Here is a 17,692-nt window from a genome sequence, read left to right on the forward strand (position 1 = left end):
TGTGCAGGTGTTTGTTTCAGAATGCAAACTAAAAGCTGACTGCATATCTTTATTTCATATGACCGAGCGAAGTCACATATTTTTTTTCTTATTCATGTTGATGAAGATAAAAATTGCCATTAATTACAATTGTGTTTAATGTTTTTTCTGCCATTACAGTGGTGTTATTAAACCCTCATGAGTATAGAAATAGCTGTTCAGTAGGCTTAAACATTGAGAAAAGTTTTACACAATCACTGCACACATTCTACCGCACTACCGCAGTCATAAACTAAGGAGCCATTCCTCACAACTACAACCCCAGTAACCCCAACTCCCCCCTCCTCAGGACTGAAAGAAGAGGTCCTGTATGCACCGTGTGTATATCTTTTTTGTAAACATTCTTTCATTTAAAAAAATGTGACAAACACTGTGGTTTTTCTTACAAATGTGCTGAGATTGTATTTACTGACTGGCCTTCTAATGTCATGAGGCAAATTTCAATGCATCATTATGTTTATGCATTTGGCAGATAGGTAGGCAGACAAGGTAAGGGGGTCTTGCCCCTTCAGGGGGTAATACCTTGCATGCAGGGGATATGAACCCAGTTCACTCACATGAAAGGTGGCAATCTTACCCTTTCACCTATTACAATATCCAGTCCCACATCATCACAGTTAAGCATCACAGGAGATGGTCAGCATTTCTGTGATCCTGTAATTGTCACCAAATGTAGGCATTTTTAAATCCAGGTTTCTTTTCTCATGTGTCTATGCATGGAATCTGCACGGTATCTTTTAACTTATCTAGACTGTTGCTTGTTTTTATTCATTTTAATTATTTTATTTCTTTCTATTTATATTCTTTGACATATTTTTAATGATTTTTCTGCTCCCTGCTGCAACGCTTTTATTTGATGTAAAGCACTTTGAATTGTTTTGTACATGAAATGTGCTATACAAATAAATTTGACTTTGACTTAATTGGCTATGTTAAATTGAGCTATTATTGTGTATATCCAAAGAAACAAGTAGTCCGTAAAGTAGAAAATGGAAGCAATTAAATATTTTTCAGGCAAGTGAAGGTTCTTGTGAGAACAGCACAAGCTGTGGATCTGTTGACATTAATGGTGCTAGCATCAATATCCTGATAGAAGCAAAAAGGCAGCTACATGCATGGAAGTACATGTTTCTTATATGTCAAAAGAAGAAGGCAATAGTTGAGGAGGGAAAAGGCAAGTAAATGGGGATCAAACTATCTGTGATTAATGCACTGTAAAAATTACTCGTATTTCATTGAAACTGTACCAATAACCTCTTGGGCAAGTAAGAGCAGGCAGGTTTCTTGGGATTTAATTTCATGGAAGTTCAAGTGGAACATTCACATAGATAAAGTCAAAGACAAACGTGAAAAGGTCATCAGTATACTTGTTAGGACAGGAGTGGGGAGGAAGTAGAGAAACTTTCCAAAACACATACTGGGCACTCATGAGATGTGTCCTTGACTATGGATGCATTGCTTAAATGTCAGCAGCTAAATCAAACTTTAGAAAGTCTGAAGGGTCACAAGCTCCGGCCCTGAAAATTTGTTGTGGAGCTTTGAGAATGTCAATATGTGCAGTTCAGGTGGATGGCAGAAATGTCATAAGGATCAGAAGACTAAAGGTGATGTTTGCATACTGGGTTGATCTTCAGGGTCACTGCAATACACAAACTGCCAAGAATATTCCAAAAGACTGTTGAGAAAACAGTGAATCAAATTTTCTGGAGTTTTGCATGTTTGCTAATACCGAAGTAGAAAGCATCAATGTCTGTCAATTGCAGTTCAGTCCCATGATTCCAGTTTCTCCTTGGTTATACACCTTGAAATATGTAGACCTCACAATACGTCTTCCAGCATTATACGTAGTGCACAGTTGCTTTGACCAACATTATTCCAGTTCAGTCTTGTTATCTACAGATGGCTCCGGGGAACCCGACACAGGGCTTGCGGGTGTTGCTGTATATTTTCCATAGAGTGACACAGTGTGCCTGCTCATATATCATTACATTCTTTGGAACGCTGAGCAAATGCAGTATCTTGGCTCTGAAGTGAAGAGAAGAGGGGAATGAATAATATATCAACATTTGACAATATTTCATCACTTAGACGTATAACAGCAAGCAGATACAAATTGTAGTGAGCTGAACAAACCCCAGGAAAGTGGATTTGATTTCTTTGTCTTGGCTTTTAATGTGTTTTGTTTGATTGTGTTTCTCGTTAGTATTTTTTTATTTGGTTTGAATTAGGATTTATTCTCGGTTTGATTAACTGTTTTGCTTATAAACCCTCTTTTATGGTTTTCCTGAGTAGTTGTTCTTGCTTTTGTTTTATGTGTCTGTGCTCCTGGTTTTGTCTTGCCTCAAACTCAGTCCTAATCTGTGTCTTTGCATTCATTCTGTTTCACATCCTCACCAGTAGATGTCCTCAGGTCTCACCTGTTGTCACAGCTGCAGTCACTTCTGTATTTAAACCCCATGAATTTGTTCAGTCTTTGTCCATTTGTTCCAGTATGTTTCCTGTGCACTGTAATTGTGTTTTTTTTTTTATTTATTAGTTCAGTTTCTGGTTTTGCAGCTTTTGTTTTTTTAAATAAAGTCACAGGTAAATGGACTTGTACTTGTATAGCGCTTTTCTAGTCTAGCTGACCACTCAAAGCGCTTCACTACATGCTGCATTCACCCCACTCACACACATTCATACAGTCTTAGGATATAACTACGTGCTTTCTAAGCATTCACACACATTCATACACTGGGGGAGCAACGTGGGGTTCAGTGTCTTGCCCAAGGACGCTTCGACATGTATCCTGGGGAAGCCAGAGTCGAACCACCGACCTTCCGATTGGTGGGCGACTGCTCTTCCTCCTGAGCTACAGGGTGTTCCGGGTCCTCTGTCTTCCACCAAACCGTAACAAAGACAGTTTACCTTTAGGAAACATTGAGCAGAACAGAAACTACGACATTCATCAGGACACATGCACCTTGTGGCAGAAATACTGTCTTATTAGGCATCGATGTAACATACGAAGGCAAGTTTGAATGGGAGGGAGGGAGAAAAGTTCAATTTGGATTATCACGAAATGAGCAACAATGAAGCTAAGAAATGTTTAAAGATTGTAGTCACCCAGAAACTGGCACATTTCTATCCCCGCTTAATTCAATTCAGGGTTGCGGGTCCAGCACAGGGCCACACTCACCTGCGGGGGAACCCAGAACCCCGAACATGCGTGCTGTTGTTCGGTGGGAGGAGGCTGGGGAACCCGCAGAGAACCCGCAGAGAACCCGCACATGCACGGCCAGGAGAGAGCATCCTCCGCTCCACACTTCAGTCCAGCTGGTGGCAGTACAGCTCCTTCAAGCTGGTTTTCTGCCAATAAAGCGAAAAGCAGAGTGAGAAGCAGCCTCAGCATCCCATATAGGTAAGATAATGGAAAGAATGATAAATGAAAGAATGATGTATTATATAGAAATAAGGGGATTGGTAACTAGACATCAGAGTGGGTTTAGAAGAGGTCGGAGCACTATTGATCCAGTAGTATGCATTGAAGACGATATAAGAAAAGCACAAGTAAATGGAGAAACAGTGGCAGCAGTGTTTTTTTATGTGGAAAAGGCATATGACATGTTGTGGAGAGAGGGATTGCTAATTAAAATGCATCGAATGGGAATTGAGGGAAACATGTTTAACTGGACTATGGATTTTTTAAATGAAAGAGTTATACAAGTTAAAATAGGGTCGGAGGTGTCAGAGAGCTATGTGGTAGAGAATGGCACACCGCAGGGGAGTGTGATAAGTCCAACGCTATTTACAATAATGATAAACGATATATTCGACAGTATACCAGCAGGAATGGGAAGATCTTTGTTTGCAGATGATGGGGCGTTATGGAAGAGGGGAGGCAACATAGATCACATAGTTAAGAAACTACAGGAAGGGATAGATCAAGTGGAGAAATGGGGAGAAGAGTGGGGTTTTAAATTTTCAGTGGAGAAAAGTAAAGTAATGTTCTTCTCAAAAAAGAAAATTAGTGAAAATAAAAAGTTAAACTTGTACAGAAAGAACTTAGAGAGAGTAAGCAGCTTTCGATTCTTAGGAATGATAATGGATTCTAGATTAACATGGAGGGAGCATGTGAAGGGAATTGTAGAGAGAAGTAAGAAAGTATTGAATATTATGAGGTGTTTGGCTGGGTTAGAGTGGGGTGCGGATTTTACAGCATTAAGATATATATACATAGCATTAATAAGGTCTAGAATAGATTACGGTTGTGTGGGATATGGATCGGCAGCAAAATCAGTGCTCTCACAATTAGACATAATCCAAGCCAGAGCAGTAAGAACTTGTCTCGGAGCAATAAAAACAGCACCAATATGTTCACTACAGGTTGAAGCAGGAGAAATGCCACTAGGGCTCAGAAGAAAACAGCTAATAGCCAACTACTGGGTAAATTTAAAAGGACACAAAGATGAACATCCAGCAAAGAGAGTTCTGGAGATGTGCTGGGAAAAGGGGAAGGAGGAAAAAACGAGTTTTGGGTGGGTCAGTGAGGATTTAGCAGAACAACTAAAAATACAACATGTGGAATTCAGCCCAACAGTTCTGTGGACAGTAATACCAAAATGGATGCTACAAGAAACAAATGTAGACTTAAACATGTGGAACATCAAGGAAAGAAATAAAACAGCAGATCTAGTGCAGGAATTTTATAACTATGTGGAGGAAAAATATAGAGAATATGTGTATATATATACAGATGGGTCCAAAGAACAGGCAACAGGAGTAACAGCAGCAGCAATGGTGGTTCCCATTTATAATAAGACAATTTCAAAAAGAACATCAGATCATTTAAGTATATATGCAGTAGAATTATGTGCAATATTGATAGCAATTGAATGGATGGAGGGGGTGAGGGATAGGAGAATAGTTATATGTAGCGATTCATTTTCATCACTCTTAAGTATTAAAAGCGGAACAGCAAAAACACATCAGGAAATTTTATATGAAATACAGTTAAAAACATCCAGGTTAATGCAACAGGGGAGGGAAATAGTGTTCATGTGGGTACCAGCTCATGTAGGAATAAATGGAAATGAAAAAGCAGACAAAGCTGCTAAGGATGCAGTAAAGAAAGAGGTGGTGGAAATTAAAGTAAAATTATCAAAAACAGAAGGGAAAAGTTTAGTATGGAAAGAAATAAACAATCAGTGGAATATATATTGGAAGAATCAGGAAAAAGGAAGACATTTATATAAATTACAAAGTATAGTAGGCGAGGCAGGGTGTTATGGACAGAACAGAACAGAACAAGTCATTATTAGTAGGATAAGAATAGGTCATTGTAAACTGAATAATACACTTAAGATAATGGGGAAACATCCAACTGGGCAGTGTAGCTGTGGGGAGAAAGAAACAGTGGAACATGTGTTGATAGCATGTCCCAGATATGGAAGGGAGAGGGAAATAATGAAGATAGGGCTGCAGAGGGCAGGAATAACAGAATATAATTTGAAAAACATAGTAGAATCTGCTAAGTCTAAGGAAGGGAGGAGAATAACAATAAGATTCTTGGTAAATACTGGAATAATTAAAAGAATATAGAAAAGAAGAAATAAGAAGGGAAAAAAAAGAGAGAAATTTAGTCCAGTAGATGGCGGCATATGCAACACCAAGGATGCCAGCTGCCATTAAACATCAAAGAAGAAGAAGAAGAAGCCTCAGTCTGAAGGCGATGCAGGACGAGAGTTTTCGTGTCGGCTGTGGGCTTTTATTTTGTTTCCAGTGAATTGAAACCCGCATTTTGTGACAGGGACACTTAAAGGAAGGTGTCAGTGAGCCGGAGAAGTTCTCCCAGAGGTCACAAACATCAGTGAGAACAGTAAGTTCAGGCTTTGTTTGGGGGTAGGATTAAAAAGTGTCGTATATGTGGGTAAAGTTACCTTCCCGGTGAGTGTTATCGTGTTCATACCTGAGTTCATACCTGAGTTCATACCTGAGTTCATACCTGAGTTCATACCTGAGTTCATACCTGAGTTCTTACTCTGTTCATGAGTAAACTGCGGAGGGTCCGTTCAGGAATCGTTGGAAATGATTCAGTCTGATAGATGTTGAACCTTTGGACTATTTGCTTTATTTAACTCGTTTGGTCATTGTGTTGGATGATTTTTTTGTTAGAAATGTGATGATACTTTACTGAAATGAGTAAAAACTCGTTCTGTGTGCAGACCGTGAAGAGGCCCGGCTCGGACCGCTGAGGATGAACTGTTTGGTTCTGCCTTTTCTTCTTGTCCTGCTCAGGTCGGGTAAGTGTTCTCAGCCGTGGCTTCTTCGACACTTTGAGCCCTGTTAGGCGTGTCTCTGTGTCCCGTGCTTTCCTTATTACGTGTCCACTTGTCGTTCACGCAGGTTTCGGTTCCCTTCCCGCTCCTGTGAATGTTTCCATCAGCTCTGTAAACTTCCATCACGTCCTCCACTGGGATCCTGGGCCTGGTACCCCTCCAGGGACGGTGTACAAACCCTTAAAGAGGTAATCCCGTTGGCTTTTTTCCATTCGCACACCCTAATGAAATGTCCATCTCTTACTGCCAGAGCTGGCTGTGACTTTTTTCTTTTTCTGAACTGAAACACGTGAAGGAGCCGTCATGGACTCTTGATATTTGATCACAATTGTAATGAAATGTAATCCAGAATGCTGTTCAAATTTGGCCAGTTTTGGACAGGTTTTTCTGATTTCTTATTTTTTTTTTCTCCTTCAGTAAAATTTAAAAAAAAGAAAAAGTGTTCATTTTATTTTATCATCTTATTTGCTCGGGACATTAATGAACATCATTTTGTTAGCCTTTGGAGTCCCCTTTCATGCCCATTTGTCCCAGCGAACATCCACAGGAGACGTGAACCCGGTTCTGTTGCAGCAGAGTCCCATTTTAGTGTTGCTGTAACAGAAAATGCACATGTACATTTCTGAGTGGAATACATTAGACAAGAGTGTATTTATTTAACTATGTTCTATATTTTTGTGATGGGTGCTGACAACAATGTGCACATTTCTTACAGATGATCATTAGTGCCTTCATCAGAATCCATTGTCAAGGGAGAGAACAAATTTAAGAAGGTCACTTTGCTTTGAGCTTATTTGTTACCTCCTAACAAGGAAAAGAAAGGAAACAAAGGTCATGAAAATGACATTTAAATGAGACGATGGGGAAAGAAATGTTGCTGCAGCAGAGCCTGATTGACATTAGCTCAGCTTAAAAGTTGCATTTCATGTTGCCTGAAAGTTGAAACGACTTATTAATGATGATAAATAATTGAATTTCCTGTAGATTCCAGAAGTTTTGCCTTTCCTGAAATACTGGGGGTTTGATGGTTCTGATGAAGCTGCTGCTGTTGGCTCAGAACAGGACAAGAACAGTCTCAGCACAAATTCAGTCCAACAGTAAAGCTGTGCAATGGATCAGGTGTGTAGAGAAAAGTCTAAAGCCCTCTAAAGATGTTTGTCTTGTGGGTCTCTATTCACAAGACTACAAATACCATCTTTTTGAGATTTATTCCCATCATTGTCCGAATGGAAGCTTCAAAGTAGATGAGCAGATGTAAGAGAAAGAAGTAGATTTAGTCCATGGCTGCCCTGTGACTGACTTTTTCAGAAAGTAAGAGAACATGCATGGAGCTGTAGCTACTTTTCAGCTCGTTTCTCAGGACACTTCTCCTATTCCATTCTGGGTTTCCTACAGGAACCTCAAAGAACCCAACTTAACAAACCTAAAATGTCCCATTTAGAATTCAGTCAATTAAAACTTAGCAAGTGCACGCTGGAGGTTTCCACATGAATCTTCCTGTATTTTACCATCAATTCTTTCTTTCTGACCAGTCTTGCGGTCCCTTCTAAGTTTCATTGTGGGTGTCTTGAGAGATGTTGGGTTTGTGACACACCCAAGAGTTTTTTTGTTTGTTTTTGGATGAACAAAAGTTTTATTCTCCGTGATACCTTTCAGAGAACTTTCTTAGTCACTCTTCTTCAATGTTCCGTCATATGTGGCTGGAAGTGGTCCTGCAGACAGATGCTTAAATCTTTGCTCGGGAGCTTTTCTGCTCCTTTCAGGTCGAATTTGGGCTCTTCTAACCCTTTTTCACCAGGTGCTGTCCCAGTTTAGAGCTAACCCCCCCGCTTACACCAGTACTTGCACTTGACGTCCATATTAGGGAGTTTTCCACCAAACATTTTTTGCGCTGGTTCTGGAGCGAGTGCTGGTCTTTCTGAAAAACTGGTGCTGCATTAGTGACCAATTTATGCTGGGCCAGAACAAAGAACAACGTCTGTCAAGTGCTGAGGGTGGGGTTGTGAAGACCAGCCAGATCAATAAAAATTGTGATCACCTTGTTTAAAAACCCAGACAACAGTGTAGCAACTACTTTGCTTATTAAAGAAACATTGTTATGAAGGTGAGGTGGCAGTGAAAGATTAGTCTTCCCCAAAGTTTCCAACCGTTCGTATAATTTTGTCAGTTTTGTGGATGCTTACCAATACCAAAGTGTTTGTTTTCAGCTAAATTTAAACTGTGTTTGCGGTGACATTTTGATGGGCAGATGAAATGATACTTACTGAGGGACATTAGACTATCGTAGCAGCCAGGTACAGAGAAACACACAATTTAAGAGTGTTTGACAAGTAAGATCAACGGTAAGGTGCAGGAGTCGTAGACCGAGGTCGGCAGGACTCACTCCGTTGGTAATTGAAGGTTAAACTAGTAGTAATTCTGGGATTACTGTTTATAGTCTGTAGTGTGTATATATAGTATATCACAGAATATATAAATGTTTGGGCTGTCAAACGATAAATTTTTTAATTGCAATTAATCCATTTTTTTTCCATAGTTAACACACGATTAATGTCTATATTAAAAAATATAGAGTTAGAATCAAAGAAACAATGTTTTTTCATCTTTTATTCTTTCAAATGAAGAAGTGCATCTTAGACCCACTTGACATGTCTATTTCAAAAACACAGCACATAAAGTGTGTGGTCCTAAAACTGAAGAGGTAGTAGCCAACAAACAGAACAGGGCCTAATGACAGTTAAAAGAATGAAAAACTGCCGTTAGACACATCAGATTCTCAACTCTTAGTGACTTTTCTCCTATTTATTAAGCCAATTGCTGTGGCCGCGATTAACCACGAGTTTAAAAAAAAAAAAGTGCACATTTTTTTGACGGTTCTAATATATATATATGTGTGTGTGTGGGTGTATATATGTGTGTGTGTATATCATCATCAAAACAAGTTGAAGACGATGTATGTTCTGAGGATGCACTGCATGCAGTTTCAGGGTGAGCTTACTGACATTTTGTGCCTATGTTACAAAAATAGAAGTACAATAACAGGAAGTGAGGGGAATGAGAGATGGGGATAGACATGTGACAACTTTCCCCAGTATGAGTCAGACCTGTTTCAGTTTGTGATTAGCAGTTTAACCTCCGAGGTTTCCAGGACCTTTTTAAATCTCAACTGTATTTAAAACTTGATTAGATTTAGCTTTAAATACAAATTTATGAATCTTTGATGTATTTTTTATGAAATGAAAAATACTTAATTTATTCTAAAGGGAAAACAAATTGTTGCAGTAGTTTATTAATCATTTTTCACACAATTGTGTATAAATCAACAAAAAAAACCCTGTTTGTATCAATCCGTAGAAGCACTACTTGCTGCTGGCTCCTGCATCGTTCTGTGTTGCAGCGGAGCTGAAGAAGCTTTAAACTGATCGCACTTGGATGGTTGTTCTTAATGTTCATTGAGTTGTGCAGCATTCTTCTTTTAAGAATCCGCTCAGAGGCTCCAGAGCAGCCCCCAGCACAGAGCCTGCCTTCTTTATCAGTTTGCAAAGTTTCTTTGAGTCTCTGGCTCTGATCCTGCTGCCCCAGCAGATTGTCGTCTCCACCTCTGACTTATAGAAGACATGAAGGACCTAAGCTTGCCTAAAGTAGTACAGTCTGTCATGTCCTTTCTTGTAGACAGCCTCAGTGCTGCCTTTGCAGTCCAGGTAAACCCTCAGGTATCTACATTCCTCAAACACCTCCACCTCTTCACCTACGATGGAGACAGTGTTTGGATTATTCCAAACTTTCTTTCCAGACTGATTGAAATGACTCTACATTTGTTGAACCCATTTCCTTTCCGACTTTCTAAAAATGTGTGCAGTGTGCTGAAAGCATAAATAAATGCTGATCACATTAGCCAGTTGTATAGAAAACGCGTATGAATGATGCATTAAATTTCTCTCTGGTGTGAAAAGTACTCTGACATGACACAACATGTGATATAATGAGACCAGCATGTCAGGGCTGTTGTTTCTTGTTAATTGCTTGGCAACTGATTGATGTGTAGTGGTTTAACAGGCTTCTCAGTAAGAACACTCCTTATACTGAAAGCTTGACAGACATAAAATTAAATGATCTTTTTCTCTTTATTTAGGGTGTCTGGGCATGAGTTGAATTTGAACAACAAATCAACTAGTAAAACATCAATTCAACTGAAGCTGAAGAACAAGAAGATTTATTATATTTCTGTCTTGGCGTTCTACAACCAAACCCAGTCTCCACCGTCCAAGCGAATCCGCTTCACTCCTTGGAGCGACAGTAGGTCATCATTTGTGTTTTAAAAGAAATCCTGAACTCTACGAAGGCTTATTACATTGTAATTATTCAACCTACCAAATATGTGACTGAAAATACAAGTTACAAAACAAGGTTAGAAGATATGTTTGATAATAACGGCCACCGCTGCATTTCATGCACAATGCATCCTGTGTTGATGACTTAATCTGGTTGCGCTCATTACCATACAAGTTTGGGCAGCTAGTAAAGAAAAATGCAGTATTGATGCATTGCTATATGGTGCTTCTCAACTTTCCTACAGAAATCAAAAGGAGAATAGGGGGCTTGCTAAAGACACATGGCTGTGTTCTCATCATGCTGCCCCTAATGGATTTCTTACCAACGAAGGCAACGAGTGTTATACCCATTTCTTTCCACCTCCCACTTAGATAGGAAAAATTGTTACAAACCAGAAAAAAACCAGAGAATACCAAATGAATCAGTGCTTAGAGTAACACTGCACGCTGATGCTGATACTTGAGGTTTTGCAAATGAGATTTAGATTGGTCAGTAACTCATACTGAAACTGACTTGATACGGTACTTACCAATAAACACACACACGTGATCTCTGAAGCGTTTATCATATGTACGACTACTAAGTCAAATGTGTAATTCAAATGGGGAAGCCGTAACAATCAAAGTTCAGCTGAACCACAACTGCATCAGAAATGATGCACTTAAAGGCCATCCTCTCGTGCTGTGCTCACTGGAACGCCTGACGATGGCCTACGGGTTTCCATTGAAAGGCAGCCGTCACGCATCAACTTCACCCCACTCTCATATTCCCACTTCTCTGCAACAAATGTCATTGTAAATCTAAAGAGCAGTGCAGTCATAAACTGCGTGTTTGTTGTCTTGGCTTAGTGATATCATGGATTTTTTTTGATTTAGAGCAATTGTATTTATTGTTTTTCATGGTTCACATACTTTATTTATGTGCTGATTTGTGTCAAACTAAATTTAGTTGTGTAGGAATATGTAATGACAAAGCATCTTATTTTAAATGAGATAATTCAGTTTATTTGGATGTTTTACTGTGTAAAACCATGATGTGGATAGAATAGTTGGACCTGGCCACCATGACATCACCCATTGGTTTGTAGACTCGCTTTTTTCCGGCTCATTTTGGTCCTTTTACCAGCCGAGTCCACAACTAACTTTGCTCCACTGTTCGAAGCCCAGCAATGGTACTCGGTTCAATAGATTAGCCCTAGGACTAGAAATTTATCCCAGATTATACGATATTCAATCTTAATTTGATTAAACCTTTATTTCACTAGTTGGCCAGTTAAGCTGGAAATCACTGGAAAGAACCGGTACCACAAACGTAAAGCTGAAAAACCTTTTTTCTTTTTCTTTTTTAAGCCAAAATAGGTCCTCCAAATGTCACAATAGCTGGAAGTGACACGTCCATCCAGGTCAACATTTCACTGCCTCAACCTCACAGATATTCAGAGATAGTTGATATCCAGGCATTCTATGATATCAACTTCAGAGTCCTGTGGAGGAAAGAAGCAGGAAGGGTAGAGGTAAGAAATCTGTGTTGCATTCATTTCCACCTATAGTCTTCTTTTAATGTTCTACTTGGTCTAATAAGCAATGATAGATGGAATGATAGTTACTTTTTTCATCAAATTTTGGAATCCAGCAGCATACACAAGGAAAACACTACAATAAAAATTAAAAAAACCCAAGTATGAGATTATAATATGTTTTAATATATCATAAATTACAACTATGCAGTGATAGTCCATCCACCAGTGTTGTACAGACACCATAGTATGAAGTATGTGCCGATATAGGATCCGATCAGCGAGTAAAGGCAGTGCAGTGACTGCCAGGGTGAACCGGGAACTGTCCATGGAGGTGGACCATAGCAGGGAGGCAGGTCGTGAAAGGTGCTTCTCACTGCAGCTGTATTAAGTAGTGTACATGTGAAAGACACGTTTGCAGTTAGCAAAAAATAGATATGCTGATTAAACATGCAAACTATTATTAAAGCACGGACAAAAGCAAGCAGTTGTGCATAGAGGCCAGTGTAGCACATAATGCCTGTCAGGGTTAGTGGTTGCATAGAGGCAGCGTCATGCCCAGTAGTTAATTTCACTCCTGCACCTCTGTGTTGAATTTAAGAGCTGAATAGGCTTTCTTAGTCTGTCTGTAGAGCAGAAGTGCCACTAAACATGCTTCTTCCCTGCCTGGTGAAGGTGGTGCCCGGTCATTATCCATGAAGTAAAGAGCTGAGTTCTGCTCAAGGTGTGCCCAAACATGTTAGCAATAAACTGAAAAAAGAATCCAGAGTGGAGCATAAAGGCCTCTGTTGAACACATGTTCACCCTACGTATTTATATATGCATCTATATCTATCTATGAACATCACCCAACCATAGATATGGTCAGACTTGTTGAGACAGAGTTATTAAGATAAAATAATAAGATAATCTGCCTATTTATAGGGGTCACAGATTCATACAATTTATCAATTTGAAATGTTTTTCTTTTTTAACTTTCAGGAGTTTGAAACCCGTAACAAAAGTGTTACTATTACCAACTTAGACAATGGTGTGAAACACTGCATACAGGTGGACATAAAGAGTCGCGTGAACAAAAACACTGAACCATCTGCTTGGTTCTGTACCGTCACTGGCACCGTGAGGCCGACAAGAGGTAAGCTGAACATTCACAGCTGATTGTGCTTCTAAGTGCTGGTGCTGAATCAAGGATTCAGTTTGGAGGCCTGATGAAATACTCCAGTAGAAAAATGTACCAGTTTCTAATGAATTAATTTCCTCCTATCACATGAGTAGCAACAATTAAGCTTCTGTAAATGACCAAATATCTGTCGTTCAATGCTGCGTTGCTGTTGGTGGCTGCTCACGTTCATTCCTTTGACTTTTCAGTTTAAAAAGAGAAACATGCCGGTTGTTGTGTTGGGATACTCTATAAGATGTCAATAAAAAACAGAATGCAGTCATTTTAAAATCTCAAAAACAAGAATTTTATATTTTACTATTTCACAAAAATGATATCGGCTCCTCTTGAATTTGATGGTAAAAAACTCACCTCATGAAAGTTGGGGCAGGGTCACTGTGGCGTCCTGTAACAACAGCTGCTGGACCTTTGGGAGAGAAATGTTTTTCTGATAAAGGATTCTGGGTCTTTGTCTGTCTTATAGTTCATGAATCACTTGTTTAAAGGTCTGCAGGTCAGTCCAGTACCTGGACTCTTCTAACGTGATGCCAAGCTCTTGTTATAGATGCAATGTGTGGTTTGACATTGTCCTGCTAAAATCAGCAAGGCCTTCCCTGAAGAAGGTATCCAATTCCACTGGCACCAGTGCACCCCCATACTACCAAAAATGCAGGCTTTTAGACTGAGTGCTCCTCACAAGCTGGATGGAGCGTCTCCTGTCCCATCTGGAGGACACAGTATGAAAAAGAATGATTATATTTTTATTTCTGTCCACTTTGCCCTGAGAAGGTGGCATTTCTGGATCATGTCCACATGTGGCTTCCTCTCTGTGAGAAATAGCGTTGGTGGATGGCACTGATGAGCCCAATCCTGCCTGTTTTTAATGCAGTGCTGCCTGAGGACCTGCAGACCACGGCCATTCAATCAGTACTGTTTTTCAGCTTGGGTCATTGTCAGATAACCTCAGACTCTTTTGATGATATTATGTATTTGAGATAATTCTAGTTGAGGAGCAATATTCTGAACTTGTTGCACAATTTTAAGGTTCTGTTTTTGCATCTGCCTCTGCATCTCTGAGTTGCTCTATTTGTACCCAGTGTCGTACCCCCAGGTTACTGCATGTTCTTTCAGCTGCTTTTCTTGTATTTTTTTTGTTTTTTGGCAGTTTATAGAATTAGCAGATCGTTGCATTCAGTTTTTTTTTTATTCATGTGTATATATATATATATATATATATATATATATATATTAGATAACAGTGTTGTTACCTGACACAGAAATGAAATGGCAGAGTGAAGCAAAAACATTCCCTCACTGAGAAAATGATGTATGTGTTTTGTTTTTTTAGGCCTTATCGTTATGAGAGCTGTGAGTCCTCTTGTGATCATTGTTATAATCCTCGTGATGATGGGTATGTTTTCCCTCTGCTACACTGGAGTCCTTTGGACATTTAAACCAGCTGTGCCCAGATCACTAATGGTAAGCTATGAATTCTATCTAAATCCAGTCTTTTCACTTTGAATTACCTTGAACTTAAATGATGGAAACATAGTATTCAGTAGTAGTCCTCGTGGGATGCTTAGCAGTTGGGGAGAGTTTTCCGTTAACAGTGTGGAAACATCCAAGCTCTTTAAGTTAAAACTATGACTAAAAATACCCTTTTCTGAAAGGTGGTGATGACAGTGTCACTACTTAACCAAATCATATGAGCAGGAAAGGGCTAATAGCTATCAATCCAACGTTTAGCTTGTATGATATATATGATCTGTGAGTTCAGCTTTGTGTATTTAGCACTATTTCACAGCTATTAAATCAGGCTTTTATTTGATTTTTATTGATTTTCTTTATTCCTTTTAATCAATATTTATCATATTTAATTTTTGTTCTATATTATTTTGATTATGTTTTAACTCCATGTTTTAGTTAGATAATTTAACTATATGAGCTGAAAAGCTATTTTGTTAATTTTACACCCTTTTATATTATTTTACTGTTTTTAGCTCCAGTGTTTCCTCAGGGGGGGCGACCACACTGGGAGCTGCTTTTGGTCCACTGAGGGGGTGCTGTCCTGTGGACTGCTCTGGCCCGGGCGGGTGTGGGGCCTCTTGTCTGCCCGGGTCGGGCTCTGTGGTCGTGGGCCGGGAGCCCTCTCAGTGTGGTTGGCCCCCAAGGTGGCTTTTTGCTTGCCTTAGGTCTGGGTGCCCGACCGTGTGTGTGTGTTTGTATGTGTGTGTGTGTTCATCTCAGTGTCTCTGTGGGTATTTATGGGGGTGGGAGGGTTGGTATGTTTTATCATTGTTGTTTTCAGCCTCTGTGAGGCACTTTGTGTTGCTTTTAAAGTGTGAAAGGTGCCATATAAATGAAATTTGATTTGATTAAAGACACATTTAATAGACATAATGACATGATTTCAATGACGAGATGATGAGCTAACATATTTAGCAGAGATGATTTGTCTTTGAGTTGTAGGTCATTGCCACAGTCTTTCACTCTCACTGTGCTTGTCTCATTATTTCCTCTTTCCCATTCTAGACAGTTCTGTGCCAAAGTTACATCCTGACTCCAGACAGGATGATACCAGACCCAATCTCCATTAGCTCAGAAATCAGGAAAAAGAAGAAGCGTAAAGATCCCCAAACGTATTCTCTTTTCAACACAAACAGTGACTCAGAAGAGGAAGGCCATAGTGAAAAAGAAGAGGATGTGAAACATCTGTACTTGGACAGAGATGGAGGTTATTCTTTAGCTGGAAGTTCCCATGAGGATTCTGTTATGTTTGAACAAAGCAAGTTGGCTGTGTCGGAAGATTTTGGGAGAGTCATGGAGTGTCTGTCAGCAGAGACGCCAGAATCTGATGAAGATGATGCCAAAGCAGAAGGAGCAGGGATGCCTGTCATGAATAGCTTGGAGCAAGTTGGAGTCAAGGCACAAGTCAGAGGGGCTGAGGACAAAGAACTGAAGGAAGAGGATATTTTGGACACCTTTGGCGATGTCAATCTGTTCTCTGTCACCCTTGCCTCGCTACCTGTAGGTAATGAAGTTGATGAGGAAGAGGAGGGGCAAACAAAAGACTCTTTCCCACACTTACCCAGTCTGAAACGAACTGAATCAGATTATCCAACACCTGTGCAGCTGGAGAATCATAATGAAGACAATACTGAGACTCAGTATGATTGCAGATGTGAGTCTTACGAAGAGGAGGAGGAGGAGGAGGAAGAGGAGGAGGACGAGGACGAGGAGTTCTCTGGGTACTTGGGACACAGATGATATGTTGCTGTGATCTGTGCTGTTTTATATGCTTGAGTATCATCAATGCATTTTCTCCCTGCAGGTGCTTGTTTCAGTTTATTTATACTGCACCAGGTGGCCACATGTGTCATCTCAAGGCACTTAAACTGACAAAGAAAAAGCCGAACTATTAAATCTGGTGGTGTTTTGCTCTTTGGCTCCTGCTACAGATGTGGAATGTGACACCACTGTCCGTCACAACAACAAGGCTGAGCCATGCACATGCACAACCATGCATGGGAATTTGATTTCATCCTCCATGAGGCTGACAAAGATACCAAAGTCTTTTGAAAAGCTGCAAACGTCCAAGATTTTGGCATGAGTTTTGCAAAAAAAAGTGAAAACATTTTTACTTGAGGAACCTGAAACAGTCTGAAACAGACTGATGAGGCTCACTGCAGCTTCATCTGTGAGGCAGAGACCATAACGTTAAGGCTGTGTTTCACATTTTAATCTGGAATACATTTCAGAATGTGGATGAACACATTGCTGTATTAATACTGTGGGTTTCCCATTAGCTATGGTACAAAGCAGTAAAGCAAATGTCTGGTAATATTGGTACATATTCTGTGTGTTTTAAAACAGGAAAGAGTACAGCAGAAGTATGTTGTTATTTAGCTGCTGGTGTTTGACGTGCTGCCAGACAGGAAACCACTGTTATGATCTGTATGATCTGTGGCCTTTCCGATGTACTTCATGCATGCCAGCCCATGTTTCACCATCTTAAAACAGTGAAATGTATAAGAACCTAACAATTTCCATACAGATTTTCATTTTAAATCGCAATGGAAGGAAAGCATTTAAGTGTATTTTTTTTTTTTTCAAAAATAAAAATCTCTTTAAACGACTTGCTTTTCACCCTCCCAGCAAAGTGATTTGGTGCTGTTGTGAAAAAAATCCAGAATAGACGACATTTCTCTGAAAGTGCTGCTTTTGGTGGTTTTCAGCCGAGCCAGATGTGAGGGGGACTTTCTTGGAACCTTTGGTAGCACAAAGCTCGACCACATCCTCTGACTGCAGTTTTTAGGTTGAGTGACTTCT

The 17,692-nt window shown here is 39.8% G+C and overlaps 1 protein-coding gene across 1 annotated transcript; it reads left to right on the forward strand.

Moving 5' to 3' along the window:
- Positions 1–5,748: 5,748 nt before the first annotated feature.
- On the forward strand, positions 5,749–17,456 carry LOC140320058 (uncharacterized). Its single transcript, XM_072397827.1, has 8 exons — positions 5,749–5,896; positions 6,243–6,320; positions 6,424–6,544; positions 10,489–10,652; positions 12,038–12,201; positions 13,186–13,339; positions 14,712–14,842; positions 15,896–17,456. Exons 2-8 carry the CDS (start codon positions 6,275–6,277, stop codon positions 16,628–16,630), a joined length of 1,515 nt encoding a protein of 504 aa, XP_072253928.1. The 5' UTR covers positions 5,749–5,896; positions 6,243–6,274; the 3' UTR covers positions 16,631–17,456.
- Positions 17,457–17,692: the final 236 nt, after the last annotated feature.

The sequence above is a fragment of the Leuresthes tenuis genome, unplaced genomic scaffold (assembly GCF_036924035.1).
Source record: "Leuresthes tenuis unplaced genomic scaffold, fLeuTen1.0.hap1 SCAF_12, whole genome shotgun sequence".
In the NCBI taxonomy this organism is placed as follows: Eukaryota; Metazoa; Chordata; class Actinopteri; order Atheriniformes; family Atherinopsidae; genus Leuresthes; species Leuresthes tenuis.